This window comes from Rhinolophus sinicus, linkage group LG10, assembly GCF_036562045.2.
Source record: "Rhinolophus sinicus isolate RSC01 linkage group LG10, ASM3656204v1, whole genome shotgun sequence".
Lineage (NCBI taxonomy): Eukaryota > Metazoa > Chordata > Mammalia > Chiroptera > Rhinolophidae > Rhinolophus > Rhinolophus sinicus.
The window spans coordinates 50,475,870-50,495,055 of NC_133759.1; the positions used below are offsets into that span (position 1 = coordinate 50,475,870).

The following is a 19,186-nucleotide window of genomic DNA, read 5'->3' on the forward strand; positions in this document are numbered from 1 at the left end:
GCCCCACACATAGGGAATATCATTTCCAGTTTTTCATTGAGGAGGCTCTACCAATACTATTAAGCAAGGATAGGCAGATTTTTTGGTAAAGAGCCCGGTAGTAAATACCTTGGGCTTTGCAGGCTATATAGTCTCTTTCACAACTAATAAATTCTGCCATTGTAGTGGGAACGCAGCCATAGACAGTATGTAAATGAGTGGGCATGACTGTGTTCCAATAAAACTTTATTTACAAAAGCAGGCAGCAGCAGGATCCGGCCTGTGGGTCACAGTTTGTCGAACTCTGCTTTGAGCCACTGAGCTTCTGAAGTTGTTACGGTAGCATAACCCAGCCCATACTATCCGATACAACTACTACACCTGACAAAGGGAATCCTATTAGAGAGCTGCAGAGAAGCAACTGCATTTTCATGTTTCTCTATGAGAATATTTGTTAAACTGAGACCATGCAAAATTGACCTGGATTCAGATTATTATTTAATCAGGTTGAATAATATCTGTGTTGATTTCACTGCCTTGGGGAGGAAGCACACACTGGACCTTTGGCCAGAAATGCTATTCCAATCTTTTCTCACCAGGTTTACTTCCTTCAGGAAGCCCAGCCTAGAACCACCGTCAGTTTTGGCAGATCACGTAACCTCCTTTGCTCATTGTAATTAGATTACTGAGATCATTTAATGAAATGTCTTTCTCTCCACGGAACAGTGAACTCCAGGAATGCCAGAGTAGTGTCTGGTTTTGTTCACTGTAGAATCCCAGTACCTGCTACACAGTTGGCACTCAAGAAATATTTGTTGTACCATGGAACAATTAAGATAGATCACCGGTAGTCCATTTCCTGGTCTCACAGAGCTGCAGTGACCTATCCAAGGTAACAAAATTATTACGCAATAGAGCTATAATTCAATCCAGGTTTGGCTGATACTCAAGCCTTGATCTTAAGCAGAACACCCCACTGCCTCCCAGAGATCTGCAGATAACATTTGTGGGAAATAGAAGTACCAAAGAAAGATTACTTGAGCCAAAAGGTAGGAAAGCATGGAGGGAGTTGAGCAATTACCTTCAAAATAAGAAAGCTCAGTTTTTCCCTTTGGTTTACTAAGAGATTCCAAGTGATATCTAACAGATGTCTTCTGGATGTCTTTTGTTTGGCTGCACACTATTACAAAATAATTTTTCTAATTAGTTGCCAGCATTAAAAAATAAAGAAATCCCTTCAAAAGTCTAGATTTCCTGCTTCTCTTAAAGTCAGAGGATCTGGCAACACTGAACCCCTAGTTCCTGAGGGCAAGAATCAGCCTTAGATTGAGCGTCTGCTCTCCAATTACAACAGTCTCCACTCAGCCGCCTTCTGTGAGTTACTAAACCTGCCTGGACCTTGTCACATTGATATGGGAACCCCTGGGTTAGATGGAGACTGGGTAGAGGCAATTTAGGAAAAGTGGGCTACAAGCTGAGTAGAAAGACAGGAGAATGAGATTGTTTAGTTTCCTTTGGAAAGGATATCGAAAGGAAAGAAGGAAGGAATGGAGAGAGGGAGGGAGGCAGAGAGGGAGAAAGGAGAGAAATTGTAGCATTGAAATTAGAAGCCAAAGAGAAATATTGAAGAGGTGGAAAGTTTTCACCTTGGTCATAATTTTGTAAATGTCGAAATAAAGAGCAGGGGGTAGAAGAGAAAGCGGTTCCTGGAGCACATGGCAGTGATGGAGGGAACATCCACAGTGGTTCCTGTTAGAATGATCTGATTTAGTATCATACGCTGCAAGGGGTTCTGAATACCTGAGGAGTTATTCATGTGCAAAAAACTTTGCAACCATTTCATCCAAGCCTCTCACATCTGGGAGCTGTGTTTAAGAGTAGGAATCAGCAAACTACTCTGTAAAAAGATGTCTACCATTTTGCTTGCCCAGACCTCTTGATAACCTAGGAATTAAACTTCAGAATCTTAAGGTCAATTTTAGAGTCAAGATTAGCCAGTGAACTTAATAACATCAATCATGATACTTTATATACCATAAGGAAGGAAGGTTGTTTCAGCTCTTGGTAGTAAAAGTATTGATAAATCCAAAAAGGAAAACAAACAATAAAGACCTCAGAATCACAGCTCAAAGAGCAGCGAAGACAGGTTGAAATTCTGTACTACCACATTTTAGCTGTATGTCTTTGGGATATTTACATCTCTGGGCCTCAGTTTTCTCACGTGTAAAATGGGTTAGCACCATCTAGTCTGCAGGATTGCTATAACAACTTACTAAAACAAGGTTTGTAAAGTGTGTAGCACACACACATTGCTCTTTCCAGCCCTCCCATCTCCCTAAAACAGGCATAAAAAGGTTAACCATTTGCATTAAGTCTATTGTCTTTACTTTTGAGTTATTAGCAAAGTACATAGTTATGATATAAAAATAATGAGAACACTCATTGATTTTCAACAAGTACAATGGCTTTCTCTAAAACAAAGGTGGGTTATTACTTCAAAGATATCCATGCCTTCCTTCCATGAACCTATTTACAGACAGCATACAAATTATAAGTGCCTTGATGACTTCAGATACTTCAGGTTTTTCTATTAATTTTGGAAAACACAAATGCTCCAACCTTCAAAAATCAAACATCCAGGCATTCAGTGCAGTTAAGTATTTTTCCTTCTCAAGAAATAGTTATTACTTATTACTTCTTAAGGCTGAACTTTGAAGATACTGTTTATCCTGTGCATGTCTAATTAAAACTCTTAAATTTAATTCAGGAATTCTTAATAAACCTGTCTCTTTAGATTATTTTAGCAAAGTTAATATTTTCTTTTACTAGGTGTTAATATAAACAGGGAAGTTTACTTCGAGATTTTCTAAAGACTGCAACATCCACGGCTCCCCATGCCCAGCGTTCTAATTCCTCCCTGGAGCAACAGAAAACGAGGGAAACTGCTGCCACATGTGCCTGCCTTGCGATCCACACAAGCTCTATGGACCCTGCCTGCAGCTCAGCCCAGCCCTAGGGCTGAGACACACTACAGAGCCGCCAAATCAAAGGACTTCACCAAAACAACTTTGATTGTGCCCAAATGGTGAAGAAAGGTCACACAGTAAAGCAGCCCCGCTACTAACAACAAGTCTGTAATTGCAGAAACATTGGAAACAACCTAACTGTTCACCGACAGGCTAATGACTGACTAAAGCACCGTGAGTGGTGTAATGGATGGCTGCTGACAGGGAGGCAGGTTTGTGTGTCCCCACAGAAGGATCTCTAAGAAACAGTAAATGAAAAAAGGAGTTTATTGTTTTTCGTATCCAATATGGTCTTAGGATGTGTGGAAAATTCCCACAATATATGTGTACATTTGATAAGTATGTAACTACATAAAAAATGATATGGGAAGACACTCCCCCACAAGATAAGAGTGGTTACCCCTGGGGAGGGCACAGAACTTCAGTGTGTTCAGAGAGATAGAAGAGGAATGATTTCTACTTGTTCAAATTATTTTGTTTTGTCTTTTTTAAAAAATAAACAAAAAACTGACAATACAAATGTATTTTTGCATCACTTTATAATTTAAAAATAAGTAAAAATCCATTTTAACTATGCATCTTTGCGCATATAAAAGTTTTGTAAAATAAGCAAGTCCATCTGAATCAGGCAGTACCAACCTCATAGGATTGATACAAGGATTATGTGACGTCACAAATGGGCTTAGCACCTGGTAAATGTTTAATAACCATGATACGCTACTACTGTGTCAGTTAATGATATCTAAGACTTCCTGTTGGCAAAATGTGTCAAATTGCATTAATGCCATTAGTAACTCCATTCTGCTGATTTTTCCAATTGCAAGTACGTAAGCGAAAAGCACTTCAATTATGTTCATCGTCACTCTCAAGAACTGATTTGCCAAGAAAAATAAGAACTATGAGCTTTATAAATGTTCCTAACTTGACTTACAAATTTCAGCTTGTAGATAGTGCAACACCCAGGATAAGGTTTTGTGTAATAATTTATCTCTAAAAGATGGGCATTATAGCCAAGTAGTATAAAAATGAAAATAAGTGCGAAAGTACAGTCACTTCCCCACAGTGGTGAGTCAATGTTGACATCTTCCTGGGCTCTGAAACAGTCCCAGAAGTTGTAAAGACTGTGTGATATAAACCCACACCTACAGTAGCTGAAGAGAGTAAATTGAGCAACACTAGACATTGCAGAAGTAGGACAAAATATAAGACGAGACGGCTTCATCCTCGAGAAATTTACAGTCAAGTTAGAGAACAATTCTGGAAACTTAATATTAAGTACTGTGTTGAGAGAGCAGAAAAAAGTGACCGAGGCCCATCATCCAGGGATTGTGAACACAAATAGGTGTCTACCTGGACCTAAAGATATGTGGAGAAACGAAGACGAGAAATATGTCCAATGCAAAGAAAGAATTGGAAATGAACTTGCCAGGAACATACTCATACAAGTTCTACAAATGAGCAAAAGAAACATTTCAAATAGCCCGTGTCTTAATTCTCTCTCAAATCTCACATATATTAATGAACATTCGTTTCTTTATGTGTGCAAATCTACTTGACAGTACATTATAATATCTTGATAATGATTTTCCCTCTACCGTGTTTCACCCAGCATGTAGTATTCCTTTGAAATTCACTTTCTACAGAAAGACTAGAGACAACTGGCTTACTTCTTCTAGACTGGGATTTAGATAAACTCAATTTATAAAACACACACTGGCACACTAACAAGTCCATACTGAATATGTCTCACCTTCTATAGTACTTAAGAGGCTTCAAAAAATCAGCACAGTGAAAGAATAGCATTAACAAGAAAGACTTTTCTACCTGAATTTCATCTTTTATATACTTTCTCTAAAATATGTAAAATATTTAGGATTCCTGGAGTCAGACTTATGTTTTACTAATCAGAAAACACCCAGACTGCAAAGTTAATAGAAGACTCCAAGCAAGCAAAATAAAGTTTTCTAAACTTCTAGAATGAGAGTAAAATAGAAATTAGATCCTCCTATGAGTGATACCCACCAATGTGGGTGAAAGAAATGATGTCAAGCAAAAATCATGTCGCCAGGGCCTGTGCCTGGCAGGCGCAGCCATTTCCAGGGCTGTTATCTAGGACCGACCCAGCCAAAATGGAGGGAGTCGTCAGCAGGTCCAGGATATCAGCCAGCTGCAAAGTCTTACAGTGACTAGCTAGATTGAAAAAAGATTTCCAAAGGCTTCAACATAAAAAGCCCAACTGATTCAGCTTCCCTATCAGATTTCCCAATGTTTTCTTCTAGGTCATTTATATCCAAATTACCCCCTCATAAAAACAAAGACTTAGAAAAACTACAAAAAAGTTAAAACAGGGCTTTTCCCTTCTGAAAAGTGTGTTTTAGTTGATTCGATAAAAGGTCTGAAATCATCTTCAGGGTCACCAGCAAGATGAGAATAATTTAGCAGAGACAGCATCTGTATAAACGAGGATGTAAATTCCCAAAGTAGGTGGGAGACATCTTGTGGCATATCCGTGTCATTGGGAATGCAATTCAAAGCCCCTACACAGGCCACTGACTCATTTGTTTTTATTTTGTTTTTAATGTTTTCTTGTATGAGTATCAAACGCATATAAAAGTACAGAAAATAATATAATGAACCTGCATGTAGGCACTCCTCACTTCAACAAAGACCCATTCATGGCTACTCTTGTTTCTTTTATAACCCCTACTGCTACCCCTCCCCAGTCCCCTAATTATTTTAAATCAAATCCTAGACGTTACATCGTTTCATCTGTAAATATTTTAGTATGTATCTTTAAAAGATAAGGACTCTATATTAAAGAAAAAATCTCTCATCATACCTTAGAAAAACTTACCAATGATTCTTTACAATCATCAGTTCAACCTTCAAATGTCCCCAGTTGGCTCACAATTTTGCTTACTTGAATCAGGATCCATATTAAGGTTCATATGTTATGATTGGTGAATATGTCTCTTAAGATTTTTAATCTTCAGTTTCCCTCTCTATCCTGTTTTTCCTTGAAACCTTTTCTTCTTATTTTTTTTTTTTAAATAAAAACACAGAGCTGTCTGTCCTATAAGAGTTCCCCATGGTGGGGAGGTGGCTCACTGCATCTCTTGGAGTTGTTTGCCCATTTCCTCTTTGTCCTCTGTATTTCCAGGAAGATTCAGATTTGATTTTTCTGGCAAGTCTGGTCCATTGGCAAAAGAAAGTACTTCTATCAGGAGGCATGTAATAATTGATGTGACATCCATTAAAGCTCAATCCTCAAATCCATTAAGTCATTAGAAGTTGCAAAATGGTGATAGTCTAGCATTCTTTCTTCATTTGTTAGCTGGACTACTTCTAGAAAGAAAATCTTCTTTGTCGACTCTTTGACTACCCTAACATACTATTTATATGCAAGAGTTACGATGAGTGCTCATTCCTTTCCCTTTATTTACCAGTTTCAAAAATAATGTGTTAGGTTCCTAGAATCTACAAAAGAGATTTGGGGTTGGTGTTTTTTTGTTTTTGTTTTTTAGTTATCATTCTGAACTCATAGATTTAAGCATGTTTTATGTGTCATTGGTACTCAAATTCTTTGTCCAGTGGGCACATATTTTGATTTGCTCCTGAGTCCTTTTGACATGCCTTATCAGTCTTTGATAGCTTCCCGGCTTTCTGGCATAAGATGTTCTAGGCATTGTGTGTGTGTGTGTGTGTGTGTGTGTGTGTGTGTGTGTGTTGAAATATGAAATACATCCTAGGACTACAGTATTTTTACTTAACTTCATCAATCTTGCATCTGTATTTCCTTTCTCCCAAGCGCTTAACGACACCAACAGAAACACTCATTTGTTTTATCCCACTCTTCACACACACTCTTCTATTATGTCTTAGAATAACAATACCCACACTACAACCAATTATATAAATACTGAAAAGAATTTAAGATTCTTTGCAGATTTTCTTGTCCTGGACTATATCCCACTAGAGATATGCACTCAAAGTATCGTGTTTTAAAGTCACTTGGAATAAATCCATTCTGTGTGATTATACTACCACTCAGATACACAGATAAGTTCATTTTCCTTTTAACTTTTTAGGAACTGCCTTTTTGGATTTAATTTTGCTTTATCATTATGTAAAATATGTACATTGTTCCAAAATCAAATCTACAAAACTAAATAGCCAAAGAAGTCTAGGTTCTTACCCTGTTCACTCATTCTACAGCAAAACAAGTAACTTTTTAAAAAATTTTATAGTTTGTCCATCAATTTTTTGAAAAAAACACACACATACATTTGTACATATATACATATTTGCATTCCTCCAATCTCTTAGGTAAACAGTGGCACACACTATACACTTTCACCTTAATAGATCCTAGAGGTCACTCTTTCCACTTACTAGATCCTAGAGGTCACTATATCAGTATATAGAGAGAGTCTCCAACTTTTACACAGTCTCCAACTTTTACACAGCTACATTGTTCTCGGTTTTGTGGATCATTTATTCAACCAGTCCCACCCTGATAAACATATTTGCTGTTTCCAACCTTTTACTATTACAGATAATGTTGCAATGAATAGTATTGGATATTTTGTATTTTTGCCTGTGTATCTTTGGGACCTATTCCTAGAATTGGGATTGCCCAGTCAAACGTAAACATGTAACTAGCTAGATATTGCCAAATTCCCCCTCTGAGAGGGGGTATACTATTTTGCATTCCTACCAGCAATATTATTAGAGGACTAGTTTTTCCCACAGTCTTACCAATAAATAGAGAATATTTCAAATCTTTGGATTTCTGCCAATGTAATAAGTGAAAATTATTTTTCAGTGTAGTTTTAATATGCATTTCTCTTACCATGTGTCAGGTTCAGCATTATAAATTAAGCACCTTTTACGTTTGTTTTTCTGAATATTATCTATATACTAGGCCCATTATTCTATAGGGTTGTTGGCCCTTTGCTTAAAAACTTTATATACTGAGGATATGAACCCTTTATTTGCAGCATAACTTGTAAGTATGTCACCCAAGTTATTTGTCTTTTACTCTGCTATAATATTTTTTTGCCATGCAAAAATTCTTTATTTTATGGCATCAAATTTATCATTCTTATACATTATTGCTACCAGATGTTGATTCATGGTTAGGAAAGTTTTCCCCATACCTAAGTTATAGAGGAGTTAATCTATGTTTTCTTCTAACACTAGTTAAAGCATCGCCTAAGACTGGATACTGCCATTGCTACTATGATATGGTATCTCATCTAATTCTCTCACTACACCTCCAGTGATACAGGAGACCAACAATAGACTCAACAAATATTTTTTGAGTTTCTATATTGTGGTAGGCACTGCCCTCAGAGCTGATACACCCCAGTGGAAAAGCCAAAAGGTCATTTTCTTTAAGAAGCTTATATTGTGATGAAGTTTTCCTTCCATATAAATATTAGGTAAATAAAGGCTCAAAATAAATACTCAAGTGCAGCACAGTAATGAAAACCCCAGCTAGGCCACAAGGTCTCTGAGAAATGAAATGATATTTTTGTGTCCTACACAACCTGTAGTAGAGACTGTGTCCAAGAAAATGACCCTTGGAAATGTAAGGACGTGTAAATGAAAGGAGCTTCAGGCAGTAAAACAAGCTCACTCAAAGGACCTATTATACAGCCAAGGACTTTATTAAGGGGTTGCTCTGCCAAGGAACCAACTAGACTGAATCTTCCATGAATCAATGCTAGTGAATACTCAAGGACAAAAAGAACAACAATCAATTCTTAAACTTTTTTTTTCCAGCAATCATATTATGGGTGATAATGTTGGCAACATTTATCTCTTGTTTACTTCTGACACCTACCACCATGCCTAACACACAGTAAGTATTTTATAAATAACCTACTGGAGATCCAACAAAGAAGGTAACCAAAATGATGCTGTATACCTAATTTTCATATCTTAGTTCGTTCTCTCTCTCTCTCTCTCTCTCTCTCTCTCTCTCTCTCTCTCACACACACACACACAAGCACAGAAAAAAATGCAAATAGTAAATTTTTCCTAGTTAAATCTTTAAAATTCATGTAAATCTTTGGGCAAATGTCCTTTTTGACTTTGGATGGGAATGAGGCCGAAGAGTTGACAAATTCTCTGGCAGTCCCAAGCAGTTATTCTAGTCGTGTGTTTCCCCTCTTCCTGTACTGCTCCCAGAAGAACTGTCAAAGGTGGTCATTGCTGTGGGGACAGCTGACCCTTCTGATACCCAGTCTGTTGGCACTGGGCTAAGAACCCAGGCTGAGTAAATGAGGAATTGGATCTTCTCTTTTCCTTCATATTTGGCCTGAGCTTAATCACACAACGTATGACCCGTCCAATTTCAAATTAACAACTGCCAAGTCGTGTCTTAGAGGCCAAACATCAATCGATCATAACCATAAGGACTTAAGAAATCACCTACATTTGAAAGCAAAAGAAGAAATAAATAATGCAAATAAATTTCACACACTTCAGGACAGAAATACTTGCAATAAAAACAAACTTCTAGGGTTAAAATGATCTTCATTGACACAATGCATTACCACAAGTTGTAGTCTCTCTCCTTTTTTTAATAAACTAAGAAGGAGAAATACATTATCCTTATGGAATAAATGTCTGTATTCAATTTTAAAAAGCATAAAGTTCAATGAAAACGGGTAAAAGATTCTTGCAAAAGCTCTGCAATTTAACTTCACTCTCTAGATTTTGGTTTGGTGTGTAAATATACACATAAAGAAACCCAACCACAGCAAATGTTAGCTTTTTCCAGAGGAATGGAGGCAAGTGTTGCAAATGTGGGTCCTGTGTCAGGAGAACATAATCACAATGTAAACTGGTTATTTCCAAATGGTGTCCCCCAGCAGGGAAAAAAAAAATGAATGGAAGTACTTAATAAATTCTGTTTTCCATAAAATTCATACCAAAGGGGGGAAAAAAAGAAAGAATGTGAGCTTGGAGGTCAGTGAGAGTTTTGTTGGATTTCCCTCCTTCTAAATTCTGTCATCTCCTTTTTAAAGTGGCAATTCGGCTTTTCACAGATATGACAGAAATACATTTTTTTTCCCTGCAAACCATTCACCAGTAAGTAACACTTACTAGTGGACATGTATTTTCTCACAGATGATTGGCTAATTGGATATTGTCACTTCCAGTTGCAGCTTAATATGCTATAAACAATGCCATTTTCAAGCAGAAGTAAAACCAAACAAAAGTACTAGTGATCTATTTCTTTTCCTTCAAAGAAGATAAAGGGTTCTGACTCCATCTTTACACCCCTAAACAATGGATGCAGATTATGATGGGATTTAATGTAGAAATTAAAATGATTCAGTTATCTTAATTATATGTTTAGCCACACGGGTCAAATAACATCCTACAGAGCTCAAAAAGAAAGGCCAAATTCTTTTGTTTAACTAGAAAAAATAAGTAAGTTGACAATGGGCTAAGGATTGGAAAGTTTTTGATTAAAAAGGGATTTTTGTTGGAACACTTATAATGAGATTTGAGCTGCAGTAACAATATAAAATTGAAAGCAGAATTACATACAAAACGAGTACTGTAAAATATCATTATTTTAGTACAATAGAAAATAAGGTGTTTGTGGTTTTACTCTATAAATTCTGTGTTGTCTGCTCATATGTATTCCTCCTTGGCCGTCTTCTGAATAGCCATTCTGATTTCCGAGTTCTTCTGCACCAGCATTCATTTGCGGTGGGGGTAGGGATGGGGGTGGGGGTGGTGGGACCCATACAATCAACATCTCCTAGGCTCAACTTTTTTCCTCCATTTTATTGGCTTTTCAGGACTAATTCTCGTCCACGCATCACACTGGTGTTCAGTTACAGGGCAGACAATGAATTTCCCTAATCCATTTAGTGTGCTGACACAGCCATGTTCACAATTTATAGAATTTCCTTTCAGACATCTACCTATTTCACAGTTCGTTAAGATTCAAACTGAACACCTGTGTTTATGAAGTCAAAAGCAATTTTATACTAAAAAGGTGTTAAATAAGGCATTCTCTGTAAGCCCGAACAACAATAACAACAACAAATGTACCAGACTCTTGACCTGTGGAACAAAATACTGTCTGTAGCTACCTGCATCATTCTTTAATGGGCAAAAAACTGCCATAGAACTGCAGCCAAAAAACATAACACATTTTAATTCCTCCACCCACCACAATTCTTTCACGTTTTACCTTAAGAATGCAAGAGTATGCGGCTGCCTTGCAAAGTTCACCCAGATACATAAAATCTACAAAACACCTAAAAATTTCAGGAAGTAAAATGTGGCCACTTCTACCCAATGTCTTCACTAGCTTAGATATAAGGACACTTTCAGCATTCTGGGGCCCACAAAGCCTGAACCTGGCTCATTTTTATGTGACCCCCCTCGCCCCCGTTTTTCACATCATTAATATAAAGAGAATCTAAACAAAACCCACAGAACAAAACCCACAGACAGTAGGGGACGGGAAAGTGTGTAGTTTGGCACTGCCATCATACATGCCCTCAAAATGAAAAGGAGAAAAAAAAATAAAATGCTTGTAGCAGAGGTGGTGACCCCTATAACGACTGTGGTTCCCAACATTTTTTTTCAACTGGTAATAAACTATTTTGCAGACCTCCCAATTGTGGCCACCATGATAGTTACAGCTTTGCAGGTTTATGTCTTTTTCTTGCAGTTAAGAGTGTTATCAATAAAAATTTCAAATGATGCTTTTCCTGGTCAAATAAAAACATTTTAAAATGTGAAGCCAACGTTGGAATGAGAATGGAAAAATACAAGTGACACCAGGATTTTGGTTTGTATATCCTTTCACCATGTCCCTTAATTTATGAATTTTAAAGACATTCCTTGCAAGTCTTGAAAGTGAGACAATGCACCCTGATACAGCACTGGGGTAATTTGACTGTCTTGAAAGTTGGTTTTATCATATGCAACTAACTTTTTAAAAAAGCACCTCACTTTAAATGTCGTGATTATGAAGGGTCTTAAACAAAAGTCTATCTCAGAAAGGACATTTCACATATTATTCGTTAATCACTAAGGTGATTAAAGAGGACTTTCCCACTTGCTCGTCAACCACGGCAGGAGGTCAAATGGAAAACTGAAATGACTCTTTAAAAGTAAAGGAGATTCCTTGTAAATCCCACCTTAGATACTGCAGCAAATATTATTTCCATCTATTTAAAAAACAAAAACAAAAACAAAAAAAACACCTCTTGTGGTCAAAACACGTGAGTTGAGAAGAAAGAGAAGTTCCTTCCGTATCTGGAATCATTGGCAAAGCCCTGTGTCCCACAGTCCCACAGTCCCAAGAGGCCACAAAGCATTCCTTGTCACGGGGACCTCTATACCCCAGTCCTAACCTCACCCTGAAGTGCCGCGGAGGGCTCATCTCAATGCAAATCAGCCAAGGAATAAGGACTCATAAAACTTATTTTTCTCCGTGTAACATTTTAATTGTCAAAAGCCTGGTTCTTATGACTCATCTTGAAAATTGACAGCACAAGTCTGCTTTCTCGCTGTGTTATCACACTGAATCATCTGTGACTCAGAGACCAAAAATTGCTGCCATGGGCTCAGAACACACCTCCTCCACCAACACCTTGTACAACCTTCCTGCAAAAACGATCATCACAACTTCTGGTAAAAATGCATTTAATGTTTTACATTACAGATGTATAATATGTGTATCTCAGACAACTTAAAGATCACCTGAGTCTCCAACACAAACAGAAAGCAAAGACACTGCTTTCCATTCTTTTACTTTTTTCTTTCTTTTTTACAAAGTGTGAATGCAGGTATGAATATATGTATATATACACGACCATAAACATCTTTAAAGAAATAAAAACTAAATATTATATGATGAATTCCTCTTAACATACTAAAATTCTAGACTTCATGTACAATGTTACCCTCTCTAGAGTTCAGGCAATATCCTTCCGATATGGCCAGTGTTACTGTTATCACACCCATAGTGTTACTATGAGGATTTAAATCTCAGAGTTCTTCATTCTTAGACCACCTCATAGCTATGACTGGGCTGCATTCTTGAAACCCCAGTGAAGCCACCTGTTGAGACAGAATTACACAACTGGCCATAAACTTTGCCATGAAGATTAAATCTGATAATGTATATCAGATCCTTGACACAAAGGAAGCCCTTGATTCACTGGGAGTTATGGAAAGCACTAGGTTTCTGGTTAAGAGTTCAGGGTTTGGGAACGCAGGCCCTGTCACTCACCATTGTAGGCGTATGACCTTGAGCAAGCTACACATCCTCTCTAAGCTTCTATTTTCTCATCTTAAAAAAGGGATCAATAACACCCACTGCACAAGTTGTAAGTCAAGTTTAAAATGAAGTATTGCATGGAAAACACATAGCCACAGTTCCTGGATCTCAGCATAGCAGCCACAAGACACTCAGTAGACATTTGGGCCATAAAATTCAATTAAAAAGTCCAAGACCAATACCTCCTGAGATTATGGGTCCCATGTTATCCAGCACCTTGCTCATCGTAGATGCTCAATAAAATATTATCAAATGATATATCCACTCATTCAGACAAGTTGAGGGAGGGGTCTGTCTGAATGAAGTATAGCCAACTGAAGCATTTCTGAGTAGATGCGGTAACTCCTGAAATAATCAAACCAGCGGAGTGTCTGTAAACCCATAAATAGTATTCCTTTTTTTCAAGGAGAGCCAAGGTGCTTGAGTGTGCACTCAAAGAGGATTGACTTTAACCAAAACATAAAATCTTAACATTATCAGAATAATGATCTTAGCAGTATGAGCCTTCCATTTGAAGAGCTATACACAGACATTTCACACAATTTGCATACTTGAGTTTTCAAAGGAGCTAAGCATTTACTTCGATCTTCTTTCTTTCCTTTACTTACCTGCTTTGAAACAGCAGAAGGAAGATGATGTACAATTAAGATTTTGTGTGGAATTATTAGTAACCAGTGATAATGAAATCACTGAGTATCTATGGTATTATAAATCATCTCTAGCATACACACACACACACACACACACACACACACACACTGTAGAATTTTGGCTGGATGAGGGCAAAGAACCATATCAGGCACACAGTAGTCATTCGGAAATATGTGTTGAATGAAAAACATACATGAAATCCATAGGGCAGGAATCTTGAATGCGAAACTCTTAGAAATGCTTCAGAGTATCTGTAAACTGTGTGAAAGCATTTATATTGTTGCCTGTGAATATGAGGGTGTACGTGCTGAGGTGCATTTTTTCTGGGGAGTGAGCCTAGCAATTGCATGGTATGTTCCTCTCTACTAATTACATTTAAAAAACAACAATGTGACGGCCCCTTGCTATGGAGCTGCCACTAATCTAACTTGCATGTATTGCCCCTTGCCTCCATGAATACAAAATCCCTACATTCTTTGTTAATTAAAAAGGTTCTCAAGTATTTATCCTTAGACAAGAAGAACTCTTCCCTGACCTATTTGGAACAGAAATGAATATAAAGAAAGCATTATAGACTACTGTCATGTAACACATCTTCCAGAAAACATGCAAAAAAGTTGTCACGTCCGGTCACTTGGAAATCATGCTGGTCTGGGGAAAATTGTACTTGCCAGAAAACAGGAAGCCATCAATCGCTTAGCTGGGGGACAGAACAAAATAGATGGCACTTTCACAGTATCTTCATTTCTCTGTATCCTTCTCAGACATAAAAGTGTGACTCAATTGAAATATGAAAGTCTGAGCTCGGTAAATATAGACACCAAAAATTCAAAGGAGACACACAAAGGTAGAACACACAGGATGGATAATAAGAAGTGAGGCAGAGTATTCCCTAAACATCCCTGATATACAATAGAAATGATAATAACAATAATGATAACATAATTTATAGCTAAAACCCTTTACTCGAGTTAAAGCACTTGTCACGGAGATGTGTCAGGAGGGCACAATGGCCGCCATTTTACAGATCAAGACACGGAGGCTCAGAAAAGTTCTTATTCATGTCACAGTAATTAAACAGAGAGGCTGAAGGATGTCTACACATCTCCCACTTCTAAATGCTGTGTTCTTTGGACATTTTACTTCACATCATAGAATAACAGCTAGGCCTCTTTTCTTCCTAATTGCTGGATATGTTGCTAATTTTTTGTTGAAATCCAGAAAAATCAAGGTGCTAAAGAAAGCCATTTTATTATCTCGACTGCCACGTAATTAATGTGTTGGCAGATGGGGACAAGTTGGCACATTAAAAAAAAAAAAAAAAAACATCAAGGGAAGTAGCAAAATAAGAAACTTGGCCTTGGGGTCCTTTGAAGCTATTTTAAAAAGTAAGAAGTTATGTTAAGAGCTATGTGGTATAGCCCTCTGTGTGTGTAATTATTACTCCACTGATTTATTGCACACAGTCAAAGAGCATCTGGGCATTTGTATGAGTTAAAACAAACTAACCCAAGAGCCAAGCCACATAGCCGCAAACCTAGACAACTTGCCTCCCACCCCTGTCCCACTCTTCATCCTACCACCTCCCAAACGCAAATTCTCTGGTAGCAAGAGTCTTCTATGCATAGATGAACTATTAAGCCAGTGGCATCTGTCATTATATTCTGAAAGAGTAGCCAGAGCCAGTTGATGGCACGGTTTTTCCAGAGAAACCAGCAAGGTTCTTCCAATTCTAGAGAGAGCCCTCTTCTGTTTTGGAAAAAGCTTTCAGGAATGACTCAGGAATCAAACTGGTAGGAGCTGTCACATGTAACCTCCTCCAAGGATGAGTGCCGTATCTTTCATATTAATTGAAACTCAGATTTTTTTGTGGTAGGGCATAATGAAACATAACATATCTCATCTACTGAAGACTCGTCCACTAAGTTAAGGAGACTCTTACTTCCCTCTGTTTCTCCAAAAAGTGGGAAAATCACTTTAACATATTTTATCCCGTTGCCAAAAATCCTTTGCCTATGATGCAATGATTAGAGCAAATTTTAACCTAAATTGCTTCCTCTAAGAAATGGACATCATTGGGTAACTTTCTCCATTTTCATTTACAAAGATCTTAAAAGAAGAAAAAAGGCAAAAGAAAATTCCTCAGATGTTTCCAGCAGATAAAATCATTAATCTCACACTCCCAACTTCAAAGCAGAAGACTAGAAAATCACCTCACTTTCTCTGCACATGGAGAATAATTTTTTTCTACTTCAAAGCACTGTCTCTTTATTGGGTCATTTTAATTATTGAACGTGGGATGGAAGCTATCCACATAATGTCACCACTGCTTTTTTCATGAAATATATATAGGTCTAAGTTGGAGTACATTAATTCAAGAGAGGTAAAATACCGAAGAGACAATAAGAAAAGGGAAGGAGGCTGGGGAAGACAGGACTCAGCAGTGCAAGGTGGTGAGAGAAAGGAAATAAGCCTTTCTGAACTAACTTTTCTCATTCTGTCCTTTTGGAGAAGAACCATCAACGAGCCTGACTGCCTGTTTGGGCAACGGCCTTGCTTCTCCAATTTCCTCCTACCCAATGCACAACAACACAAGCACAGTAACTTTATTAGCAATGTTGGCATTATTGCCAACATAAGACAGCTGTGGGCATAATCAGTTGCTCTGTGAATAACCAATGGGAAGAAAACCCTGTGCTCTAGAACAAGGGTCGGCACACTATCCCACCCAGCTCAGAGTAAGACTGCTAGAGAGAGGTCAAGCCAGGCATTCCAATTCCCTCTTAACCCCTCTTTCCACAAAATCACAATGCAGTGAGTTGGCAAACATTTTCTGTAAAGGGTCAAAGCGCAAGTATTTTCAGCGTTGCAGGCCGTACAGTCTCCATTGCTACTAAATTCTGCTGTTATAGCAGGAAAGCAGCCAAAGTCAACATGTAGGTGAATGAGTGTGGCTATGTTCTAATCAACTTTATTTACAAAAACAGGCAGAGGGCAGGATTTGTCCTATAGGCCATAGTTGTCAACCCGTTCTAGACAAGTGCTGGAGGGCAGCATTGTTCTATAGTTGTTGCTATCCAATGCAGCAGTCATTCGCTACATGTTACTGTGAAATACTTGAAATGTGGCTAGTGTGACTAAGCAACTGCATTTTAAATTCTACTGAATTGTCATTAATTTCAACGTGCATAGATATGTGTGGCTCGTGGCTACCTTATTAGATACTACAGTTATAGATCATATTCACTGCTGCCTCCTCAGAGGTAAAAGTCACCTTGCAATTTATGGCATAGTTTACATGTTTTGCCTTAAAAAGAAAATATCCATGCTTCCACATTCACAATGGAACCAACTGAAAATTACATTTCTTAAATGTGAATATCTACGTCACTGAGTCCGAAATATTCTTTTTAGTTTCAATCAATCAAATAACTGCCCATTAGCCAATGCCAAGTGAGTAGGGGCTGAGTCAGGTCCATGCCAAGACTTAACCCAATCTAGAATCTGTTTCCTTTCTCCGGTGAACACTGTCCTGATTTTGACTGAGGGCACAGACTTATTAATGGCCCCACTAACTCCTCAGGAAAATCCAAATCTCTCCAAAGACCCCAAAATATATACATGACATGCAAACACATGGTTCAAAGAGCACAAGAGGAAACATACACCTCCATTTCACCACCTTCTCCTATGGTGACCCACATAACACATCACCTCAACACTTTTGAAATCAGAGAGATTCACTACATTCTTGCTATTGCCCACAGGTAATAATTTATTTTCTGTCAACTGTTTTATTTACACAATAACTAGGTTTGGTTCTGCATTCCTTAGCAGCTCCAAAGATAAAATCCAATGGAGAGAAGCAAGGAAATAGGACAGTAACATATATTTGTTTTCTTATAAATGTGAATGAAAAAATAACCAACCAACATTTCCTTTAAGAAACTCACAGAATACCAACTTTCTTCCATGGGCAAAAGAATCTTGATAATTGAGGATACTCCCTAGAAAGTAAGAACCTTTGGAACCGTGGGTCCCAGGAGGGGGACCTATACAGATACACCGCAAATTAAGGCAGATGACATTCTGACTAAAATGAGTCTCGCTAAAATAAAACAATTCAAGATCCAATCATTTATCTGGGGTTCCCAAACCCAAAAAGCTCTGAATAATGAAAAAGAATATTTCCAAATGTGAAGCAAATTGCTTCAGGGGTACAACCTGACACAAACTGACAGGAGGCTACTTATATTGTCTATATTTATCCTACTTTAGTGTGAAAAAAAATTTTTTCTGCATAAATTCCCATATGTTTGCTAATTGGGTATTGCTGCAACCCCACTGGGAGTGTTATATAATCTATGATACATGCAATGGCTCTTACCTTTCCAAAATCCCCCAAATATCTGCTATCCAAAATACATCTGGCCCCAAGCGTTTGGATAAGGGATCCTCTACGGAAAGCTGTTCAGGTAGGACATTTTCTATCAGTTCAATGTCTGCTGCCCCGAATCCTGATACAGTGCCTTACCTCGGTCTGAAGAATGGCGGCCCTCTGTTCTTTGGCAGTAAGCGACTCTTTAAGCACTTCAATGTGTTGCTTGCAATCTGAATTTTGATTGCTAAGGGTTTCAAGCTTTGTTTGTAAGGCAAGAAGTTCTGACTCCTTCTTTGAAAGTTCCTGCTTCAGCTGATCAATCTGTAAAACAACAGCCAAATTGCAAGAAATTAGAAACCACAGCTCTCACTCTTTACATTTGGGAACTACTGATTTCTCGTAATTGTCAATAGCTGAGGATCATTATTCCAACAAGGCAGGCCATGATTTGCTTAAACAGATGGCCTGGGAGTCACACAGTCTTGGGTTTTGGGGAGGCTCTGGAAGGTGGCTGAAGAGTGTAGAAAACAGGAAAAGTAAGGTCAGCAGACTGCTTTCCACCTTCCACCTCACTGAGAACCAAGGTTCACAGTGGAATGAAGGCTTCCTGGCCAAATCTACTATTCATTCAGGAGACCACAGAGTCTATTCACCACATCCTCAGAAGGTCCCACAGGGAGCTAATAAAGACATAACCTTGACCTTTGCTCCCCTACAGGGGATCATTTGACAAAAGGGAATACTCAGCCAGAAAAATAAGTAAGCACTGGGGGTTTTGTTTGGGCTTATATTAAATACTGAGAAAGCAAAAAGAACATAATATAT

General features: G+C 38.0%; 1 protein-coding gene across 16 annotated transcripts in view; it reads right to left on the bottom strand.

Moving 5' to 3' along the window:
- Nucleotides 1-19,186, bottom strand: part of ERC2 (ELKS/RAB6-interacting/CAST family member 2) — a 918,423-nt gene that overhangs the window by 579,727 nt on the left and 319,510 nt on the right. For all 16 annotated transcript variants that reach the window (XR_012489712.1, XR_012489713.1, XM_074313131.1 and 13 more), the window contains one exon: nt 18,515-18,682. Coding sequence is in view for 14 of the 16 variants with exons in the window: in XM_074313131.1 (XP_074169232.1) it covers nt 18,515-18,682 (168 nt within the window). In the remaining 2 variants the exon portion in view is untranslated. The remainder of the gene's footprint in view (nt 1-18,514; nt 18,683-19,186) is intronic.